The 10,499-nt window shown below is 42.1% G+C and overlaps 1 protein-coding gene across 1 annotated transcript; it reads right to left on the bottom strand.

Moving 5' to 3' along the window:
• Positions 1-47: 47 nt before the first annotated feature.
• LOC127637369 (protein FAM180A) lies at positions 48-9,384 on the bottom strand. Its single transcript, XM_052118391.1, has 3 exons — positions 9,200-9,384; positions 5,381-5,478; positions 48-1,619 (listed from the first exon to the last, which is right to left on the bottom strand). Exons 1-3 carry the CDS (start codon positions 9,276-9,278, stop codon positions 1,290-1,292), a joined length of 507 nt encoding a protein of 168 aa, XP_051974351.1. The 5' UTR covers positions 9,279-9,384; the 3' UTR covers positions 48-1,289.
• Between the last annotated feature and the right edge of the window lie 1,115 nt (positions 9,385-10,499).

The following is a 10,499-nucleotide window of genomic DNA, read 5'->3' on the forward strand; positions in this document are numbered from 1 at the left end:
GCCTGATAAAAAATTCACTCATGGGGCGAAAACGCATAAACGGTGTATTTATTTTGTTTTGTTTGGTGTTGCAATGATTACAATGAAACTTATTTGTATTTCTTTTGGCACTTTTTAATTAGAACTGTTATACATTTCCTGCTGTGTAATGTTTAATATGTGTAATTACAAAAAATTTATAATGCTGAGGTGCCGATCTATCTATCTAAACATGTAATAACATCACATTTGTTTTTCAGTGAAAAGCTGAATTTCTTTACACAAATCCATCAAATAAATACTTGTGAAACTTGACTTAGTCTTATAACACACATGTAACTGATTACCTCTTTGCTTACATTACATTGCAACAACGTTTTGTATTATAACCACATCTAAAACGAGTTTATTAGTAACTTTAGCTGCTCAACCTGTTATCTACAGCTGTTATTATATCTGTAGCCTGTAGATGGCATTATAGACCCACAAGTGCACAATCATTCCTGAGCATCACAGAATTTTGCTCATATTTTATTTTTGTTCATTCAAGTCAATCATTGAGCAGTTTTAATTCTGGAGATGGCAGCTGTCGAAACTGCCTGATGTCTTCAATAATATACTGTTGCAATGAAAACTTCAGTAATCTATATTGTCATTTGTAGGGCTGCTCTTTGAACGTGGTAAAAAGCTGTGAAGTTTTCACTTTATGTTCAGTTATACTTGCTGGCGGCTATATTGTCTCTCCAAAAGCCTCTTAAGAGTCAGTCACGAACATTACAGAGCGGAGGAACACATTTTGACAGGTGAAAGTGTCATGAAAACATGCTCAAGGACGTGATAATGACTATGTATGCAGATGCATTATGTCAAGGAAAATGTGAAACCTTACAAGGACACTAGAGCTCATTCTCCAATAATGTGCCATCATATTTGCCTGCGGTGTTGACGTATAACAGATTTTATGCAAAGAAAGTGATTTGTCACTGTGAAGGTGAACTTATGCAAAGACGCACGACATATTTATTCAGAACACAGGAGGTACAGAAGTCCACAGCTGCAGTACTTCTGGACTCCATACAGATCCAAAACTGTTCATCATAACAAAGTAAACAAAAAGCTTCTAGTAAGTGATGTTTAGGGGACTATGAAAGGATGCACAGACATCAACAACAATACAATATGGGACTTGCATGTTATTTGCATTTAGCATTGTGTTTTGCCTCTTCTCATGACCATACAGAACAGACCAGCGATGCACCAGTTGAGGTGTTTATATGAGACACTCCTCTCAGTGTCTAGTATTTTGTCCTTCACTCCGACAGCAGGTCTCCTTTAATGGCTTTATAGAGCTGCAAGAGGCTGTTTGCCCACAGTTCCCTCTGTTGCCCGGGGCTGGCATGTTGCAGTTGTTGTGCAGTGAACACCATTGTAAGGACTGTCCGCTCAAAGTCCTCCATCCGCAGCGCTCCACGGTGCTGTGCCAGGTGAAAACTGAGCCGCTGGATCTCAGAGAGAGTTCTGGGCAGAACGTCTTCACACAGAACCTCAAGAACATCCAGCTTCCTCACAGATGCCAGCTCCTCATCAGATATCTGAAGCGTTCCTCGCGCAGAGTCCATGAACGCTCCTGATAACAACACCTGAAAGACACCAAAACAAATTAAGCAAGAAATGAAATCTATTTTAATGCAATATAACTCTTAATGCGCGTTTAAACCCTTGTAATGTCTTGCCCATAGAGTTCCATTGTAAATGCATTACTGCAAACACATTTTAAATGTGCATCAGTTATGCATCAAAACGGAGAAATATTTAGGGCTGAGTAGGGGTAGGTGATATGGCCAAAATCTTATATCACAATAGGAGTCATTTGTTTTTGGGAAATCAATAAAAACTGGTTAATATATTAGTTAACATTTTACAACAAGGTTTCAACATCTTAAGTTAACACCAACTAACAATGAACAATACTTTTACTACATTTATTAAACTTGGTTACTGTTATTTTCAGCGTGTAATACATTCACATCAAACGTTGCATATGTTAACATCAGTTAATGCATTATGAACTAACATGTGTTGTTCATTATTTAATTCATTATGTATCATGAACTAACAATGTTAACCAAAGTGTTACCAAACCATTTATGAACTTACCCTTAATAAAGAAACGTTGTTTACGTGACCTTACATGTTGTCTGTTTATTAAGCATATATTCAGTTTTGTATTGCCTGCTGTATTTCTGGATAACCCAGTGAATTATATATACACTTACAAATATATTTGTCTCTTTATTCAGAACTTGAAAGTAAATGTAAAGAATCAACAACAACAACAACAATAAAAAAAAAACTTGGTTTTAAATCATTTTTACCATAATGCTAAATTTTACATTTTGCCACATTTCAGTCTGATATGCAGTTGTTATTATTATTATTATGTACTTTCCTCAAGAAACTCATCCACCCATCCACCCATCCATCCACCCACCCATCCATCCATCCACCCATCCACCCATCCATCCATCCATCCATCCATCCATCCATCCATCCACCCATCCATCCATCCATCCATCCACCCATCCACCCACCCATCCACCCATCCATCCATCCATCCATCCATCCATCCATCCACCCATCTGTCCATCCATCCAACCATCCATCCGTCTCTCTGTCCATCTGTCTGTCTGTCTGACTCTCTCTCTCCATCTATCCACCCATCCAACCGTCTCTCTGTCCATCTGTCTCTCTCTCTCTCCATCCATCCATCCATCCATCCGTCCATCTCTCTGTTGGACTGTCCGTCTACCCATCCATCCATCCGTCTCTCTGTTGGACTGTCCCTCTGTCTGTCTGTCTATCTACTTATCTACATATCCATCCACCATCCGTCCATCCTCAATCCGTTCGTCCATCAATCCGTCCGTCTGTCTGCTTCTCTCCATCCATCCGTCCGTCCGTTCGTCCATCCGTCCATCCATATTTCTGTTGGTCTGTCTGTCTGTCCATCCGTCCATCCATCCATCCATCCATCTCTCTGTCCGTCCATCCATCTCTCTGTCCGTCTGTCTCTCTCTCCATCCATCCATACATCCGTCCATCCATGTCCATCCATCCGTATCTCTGTTGGTCTGTCCGTCTGTCTGTCTATCTATCTACTTATCTACATATCCATCCACCATCCGTCCATCCATCCTCAATCCGTTCGTCCATCAATCCGTCCGTCTGTCTGCCTCTCTCCATCCATCCGTCCGTCCATCCATCCATCCATATGTCTATCCATCCGTATTTCTGTTGGTCTGTCTGTCCATCCTCCATCCATCCATCCATCCGTCCATCCATCCATCCATCCATCTCTCTGTCCGCCTGTCTCTCTCTCCATCCAGCTATCCGTCCATCAATGTCCATCCATCCGTATCTCTGTTGGTCTGTCTGTCTGTCTGTCTGTTCATCCTCCATCCATCCATCCATCCATCCATCTCTCTGTCCGTCTGTCTGTCTCTCTCTCTCTCCATCCATCCGTCCATCCATCCATCAATCTCTCTGTCCGTCTGTCTGTCTCTCTCCATCCATCCGTCCATCCATCCATCAATCTCTCTGTCCATCTGTCTGTCTCTCTCTCTCTCCATCCATCCGTATCTCTGTCTGTCTATCTATACAGTGCATTCAGAAAGTATTCAGACCCCTTCATTTTGTTCACATGTTATGTTGCAGCCTTATGCTAAAATGCTTTAAATTATTTATTTTTTCACATTAATCTACACGCCACACCCCATGATGACAAAGCAAACCCCAGATTTTTGATAACTTTGCAAATATATTAAAAATAAAAAAAACTGAAATATCACATTGACATAAGTTTTCAGACCCTTTGCTATGACACTTCAAATAGCTCAGGTGCATCCCGATTCTCTGGATCATCTTTGAAATGTTTCTACACTTTGATTGGAGTCCACCTGTGGCAAATTCAATTGATGTGGAAAGGCACACAGCTGAAAATGCACAGAGCAAAAACCAAGCCATGAGGTCAAAGGAACTGTCTGGAAAGCTCAGAGACAGGATTGGCGGTGTCTCGTTTGGAAGGCTGCGTCCTCCGTAGGTTGCATTTATCGGCCACATACGTCATCAAGGGTGTCTCGTTTCAGCTTTCGATTATGACCTTCTTTCATGGGAATTCAGAGCTGTATCCTTCATGGACACTCACAACCCACAATTCTTTGCTTCAACGGAAATGTCTAAAAAAAAATGATGCCAATTTGCCCGTAAATATGATGTTCAAACGCAAGTAATGTTAATTCCCAAGTTGAAGTACCTCAGTAGATGGGTGCAGACTATATAATATGTATAATTATATGAATAATTAAAATAAAGTATTAGACTAAAAGTACACATGGCCAGTTGCCATGTAAAATCCCGGGCCAATTTCTCTTCCCAGTTCAGCCCTGCCTGACTGTAATTACTTTCATATGCAAGCAAAATGCATATAATAACTGAAATATACTTAAATGAATCCAAATCGAATCTGTATCGACATCCAGCCCCACCAAATATCACTTGATTAATCTGTGTAGATCTGCCTAGAGTTAGATTAGTGTGTGTTGTGTACCATGTTTGCTGTCTCACAGCAGTACACTACTGGAATATTAATATTTTGGTTTGTTGTTTAGATTGAATCTAAATGGAGATCTTGTTTATTCCGGTTTGGAGCAGTTGATGGATCTGACAGCTGGGGAGATAGTGGAGCTCTGCAGAACTCAATAACTCAAACTCAAGTGCAGATATGAAGTTTTGTTAGATGATAACACTGAGCTAAGAGGTGAAATATTTATTGTTTCCTTCATGTGAAGATACTGAAAACAACATTAAACTCACCAGCTAAACACAACAGCACAACTACACAGATGGAAAGTTTTATTGCTCAGATGTTGCTCTTTCATCGCTCAGGAGACTCCGTTATAATCCGTTTAAGTATCAACTTTGTCTCAAATGTTTCTTTTAAAACTGCTTAGGAGAAATAAACACAAATCTGAGCACAGTTCGAGACGGCGCGTTTACATTCAATTGCAAAAATAAACATTGTTTTCAAACAGCCTTCCGAATACATCCCTCATCTGCCATTGACCAAACGAGTAGATAGTCCCGCCCACAACTCACGCCATTGGTCGAGGAATTTGTTATAGCGCCACAGAGACAATATGAGCATACAAACGGCTTACTTACAGTTGTCTAAAAGAAAGTATTTTAACACTGAATAAGTTACACACTTTGATTTGCTCTCCAGTTGATCTCGATGCTGTCTAGGAGAAACAACTGAAATATTAAAGAGATCTCATTTGGGATTTTTCTTCTACAAGTTAACAGCTGTAAAACATACAGTGTTGACCAATAACACCAGATGTACCTCATAGAGAAGGTTGGCATCCTCCACGGATTTCTGAAACGAGGGGTTGAGCAGAGCTGGCGTCCCTCGCTTCACTCTGAAGGCTGACGGGTACAGAGCTGAAGGACAGAGAGAATTCATGGGTAACGTTTTGATCTGAAATGTCATTGGTGCTTGTGATAAAACATTACTATAGTGCCTTTATATGTGTCCCATCAGGTTTTACACCAATGATGTTTGGTAACAAGTCACATGAGAACCAATGGCATTTTGCATGACCTGATGTGTTTGGTAAAAAAATACCTCCAATCTCGTTTCATTAATTGGATGTCAGGTTTGCCAACACCTGACTCTAATTTGCTTTGGTTGATGTCATTAAACTAGGGGTTCACATACTTATTTCAACCTAAACTGTGAATGTTTGAATTATGCATCTAATATTTTTTTCAGTATTTCCAGTAAAGGGCAGCCTGTAGAAGCTCAGTTGAACAGCTGCACATCTGCGTTTGATTGGCAGGCTGCTGGGCATGATAGCGTTTGACTGACAGGGAGGCGCCTGCCGCTTTAAGATGGCTGCGTTTAACATCTGCGTGTCAGGCCTGTGGTGCCGTCTGCTGCTTGTAGACATCGATCTGATAGAGCTGCATCTCTGACATGATGCTTCAACATATACGCTTGCAGGAATACTATAGGAAAAGGTGCGTGCATCCAACGTGTAGGTGTAAGACGTGCTGCAATGATGCCAGCTGGGAAATGGAGAAATGTATATGTGTTTGAAGTACACATATACACCTTTAAAGTGTTTAAAGATCCAAAGCAATGCATTAGCTATGTATGGGACAAACCAAATTGAAGAACCACATGTAACTTCCAGTAACAGTGTAGTACCCCCCAAAAAAACACTGTAAAATTGAAAAGAGAGGGAAAAGGCCAACATGGAGCGGCAGTGAGAGAGAGAGGAGAGAGAGATGAAAAAAAGAAACACTTACTCGCCAGTTCTCCGATACGCCGTAGCTTGTTTCTCGGCCACTCCTCCACCCTCTATCGGACGACAGCCGCGCCTCTCTGGGCGGATCGGAGGCAGTCCTCCAGCCCCGGTGGACGGAACGCCCGCCGCGTTCTCGGAGAACAGCAGCGAGCCCGACCCCGCCGCGTTTCAGCGGCCGGTAGGGGACTCCTCCGCCCCTGGCAGCGGCCCTGACTGCTCCAGGCGGTCGGTTAGGAGCCCCTTCTCCCCTCGCGGTGGGTGGCCATTCCTCCGCTTCCAGGCGGTCGGTTAGGAGCCCCTTCTCCCCTCGCGGTGGGTGGCCATTCCTCCGCTTCCAGGCGGTCGGGCTCCTCGTCCCCGGCAGATGTCCACGGCTGCTCCGTTGGGGTGGATGGTAGTGGCGAGAACTCTACTACGGCACATCCCTCCTCCTTCCTGGGTTTCGGCACCAGTGTAAAGCAGTTCAATGGAAAGGAGGCGGCAAGAACTGGCTTGACGACATACATAATATTTTAATGATTAACTTAAAAGACAAACACACACATGATGGACATGTCCGTAAACGATCTCTCTCTCATCACACCACCATCCGCAATCGGCCTTTATCCCTCTAGGAGGCTTAATTAGCCTGATAAGGGACCGGGTTTGTATAATCACGACCTGGCCCCGCCCTCCGCCCTGTCACATAGACCTACCTATCTTTGTGTACAAAAGGTAGTTTTGCTCCAATGTCATAGGTGGCAATTATCATTTTTAACCCCCCTTTATAAAATAATGGATTACTCTTATTAATATTGATCCATGACATTTTATATTTTGGCTTCATCATTATTTCAGCCTTGGATATTTTTTAAATTTGGTATGTTTGGGATGGAATAACCCTTTAATGGTACTTCTAGGGTGCTTCTTTGTCATTTTTGAACTCAACAGCATCAGTCCTCATTCACTGAAATGCATGGAAAAGAGCACATTCTGCTTATGTCGTGCTGAGTGACTCCAGTCAGGCTTTCTATGCAACCAAATTGGGCCGGTTGCTAGGGAGGGTAGAGTCACATGGGGTAACCTCCTTGTGGTCACTATGATGTGGTTCTCGCTCTCGGTGGGGCGCGTGGTGAGTTGTGCATGGATGCCGCGGGGAATAGAATGAAGCCTCCACACGTCTCCTATGTCTCCGCGGTAACGCTCAACAAGTCACGTGATAAGATGCGGGGATTGACGGTCGCAGACGCGGCGGCAACTGAGATTCGTCCTCTGCAACCCGGATTGAGGCATTTGAGTCACAATGCCACCATGAGGACTTAAAGCGCATTGGGAATTGGGCATTCCATATTGGGGAGAAAAAAAATAAAAAACAAAAAGTGATCTGCTCGGTACGTCGCCAACTTCACAGACATTCCACAGCTGTTTTGACCAATCGGCCGCCTTTACACACATGATCCTTCTCCTCTAAAACACCTTTAAACCTCATAAAAACAGTCTGTTCTTTCACTGAGCCAAAGCCTACAGCAGTATGCAACCGAACACCCGCTGCACTGCCATGGAAATGATAAGCAGACTTGTGGGATATCACCGCACCATAATATTCACCCAACTGTTTTTCTAAGGACAATTTGCCTTCGTTTTGGTTAAAGGACTCATGAAGTAGATTCTCGTCGGCTGCTGCGGTTTCTAGACCACTCGGAGGGGAACGTCCAACAAGCTTTTGAGTTATTGAACATTTCTGTTTGCAAAACAACAAGCTTGTTACAGCTGTTTTAATTCCACTCCATCCCCGTCCTGTTCTGAACTTTTGACTCTCCGAGGCGGACCACGCTGGCTTTGTGCCCTGGATGGATGAGTCCCCCACTGGCACAGCGGTCACAACATGCATCTTTATCGGCCCAGTCATCTTGAAGTTGAGCTGCTGTTGTTTCCCGAAAGCACAAGGTCAACAATCTTAAACGATTAGCACTTAAACTCCCACAAACAACTGGATGACACAAGCACAAACTCATCCATCACATCTGCTGTGTTTGTTCTTCTGTAAACGAAACTTTTCCAAATATTGCATCATCTGTGTCCTATTGTATAGTCCATTCCCTCAAGCACCAGCATATAAACAAACATTGAAGTCTACTTTAAGTAGCTGGATGATGCACTTTTTCAAAGGTCAAAACGGAGCGTGGAATGTTGCGCACTTCATGCACGTGGCTTGCCGTACATATCGGAAGGGGCGGAGTTAAAAAACAAATGTAAATAATGAAGAATGTAGTGGATGCAGCACCTTACAAAATGTGAGTTGAATGCTCAACCACAAATTAGAGGTTGGCTAGCATGCTCAATCATTGATATCAGGTGAGGATATAATAAAATAAATTGATCAATTGTCACACATTATACATACATTTCTGCATATACATGGTGAAATAATTTTTTTTTTCACATATCAGAGTCAGCCATGATACAGCGTCCCTGGAGCAGATTAGTTCAAGGGCCTTGCTCAAGGGCCCAACAGTGGTGTCTTGGTGGTGTTGGGGCTTGAACCCCTAACCTTCTGGTCAGTAACCCAGAGCCTTAACCACTGAGCCACCACTGCCCCTCTGAAATTTTACTAGTAAAAATACAATAGTACATTTTTCAATTAAGAATTCATATATTACTAATCAAAAATCTGCATTTTTACTTGTATTTCCAGTACTGATATTAAGAATTAGCATTTTAGCTAGTGAAAATATAATTATAGATATTATTCATATCCTGCACCTGATTAAATGTCAAAAGGACTTGAACTATGAACTATGAAACTCTATAGATTACTAGTCCAGTCACCTCACCTCAGTGTCTCCGGATGGAGCCGTCAAATTGTGTCTTACCTTTTCTGAAATAGTGGGATGTGGAGGTGGACATGTGACACATCAGAGCGGAGAGAGACAGAATCCTGAGGACCGTCATGATGGTTTCTCCTCTTCTCTCAATGTTTCTCAGCACTGCAGTAAATACACAGTGGCTCCACAGAGAGAGAGAGAGACAGAGAGAGAGAGAGAGAGAGAGAGACAGAGAGAGAAGAGAGAGAGAGAAAGAGACAGAGCAGAGAGAGAGAGAGAGAGAGAGAGAGAGAGAGAGAGAGGTCGGGCACCATAATTTCTCAACTGTTGTCCTTTTTCCTCAAGCATACATTCCGTTTGTCCTCTTTGACAGAGAGGAATTCAGTGTGTGTGTGTGTGTGTGTGTGTGTGTGTGTGTGTGTGTGTGTGTGTGTGTGTGTGTGTGTGTGGACATTTTCATCTGGAAGTCATCAAAAGTTAAAGACTATCTGTCTAATCAGTCTGCCTCATCTGCTTTCTGTCTTCCTCACAGGCACAAAGTTCATCAGCAAAAGCTTTCTGGGCAATCACACCAAGTTTACAGTAGGCAGGTAAACACACACACACACACACACACACACACACACAGTTTAGATGAGATATGGTCTTGAATAGTAGCACGTCTGTGTTATTTTTAAAGACATTTAACATTCAGTTCTGTATCAAGTGCTCAGTGAAAACTGTTCAAGAATTCACTTGCGGTTTTCCAAAGAACTCGCTGTTTTTATTGGCATCAACACTGTGGAATGAGAATTAAAGTCCTACAGATGACAATAGTCAAATCTCTCTGGCTGTGATCAAAATCCTAGTGAGCTGCCTTGCTGTCTACCGCCTACATAGGGTGTTGCCTTCTAAGACATCATCCTAACCAAAATGGAAAATGTAGCTAATTAGATTGAACTGTTTTTTTTACTTACTTTTATACAACTTCAGTATTGAATGAAATATACACATTTCTATTCGACATTTCTCTCATGACTGATTTCGACGCAATGCATTGTGGGATTACCCAATCTGGTTTATTGACAATAAGTAACACTTAGTATGAGATGGTGAAGTTGTAAGTAATCGAATAAATCGAATAAAAACTTTCAATCGCATAGAGAAAAATAAACGAACAATTTAATTAATATTTTTCCATAATGTAACCTCGAACTCAATCTTAAAACCGAACCATGATTTTAAAGAAATTACTTTTGTTTAACAAATATGGGGGGGGCAAACCACGTGATAAAAGGTATATTTTCTACAGTAATCAGAGTTTTTGTCGTAACGAGCAGTGATGAGTGGCGGTACATTCTATCAATAG

The sequence above is a fragment of the Xyrauchen texanus genome, chromosome 45 (genome assembly GCF_025860055.1).
Source record: "Xyrauchen texanus isolate HMW12.3.18 chromosome 45, RBS_HiC_50CHRs, whole genome shotgun sequence".
Taxonomy (NCBI): Eukaryota; Metazoa; Chordata; class Actinopteri; order Cypriniformes; family Catostomidae; genus Xyrauchen; species Xyrauchen texanus.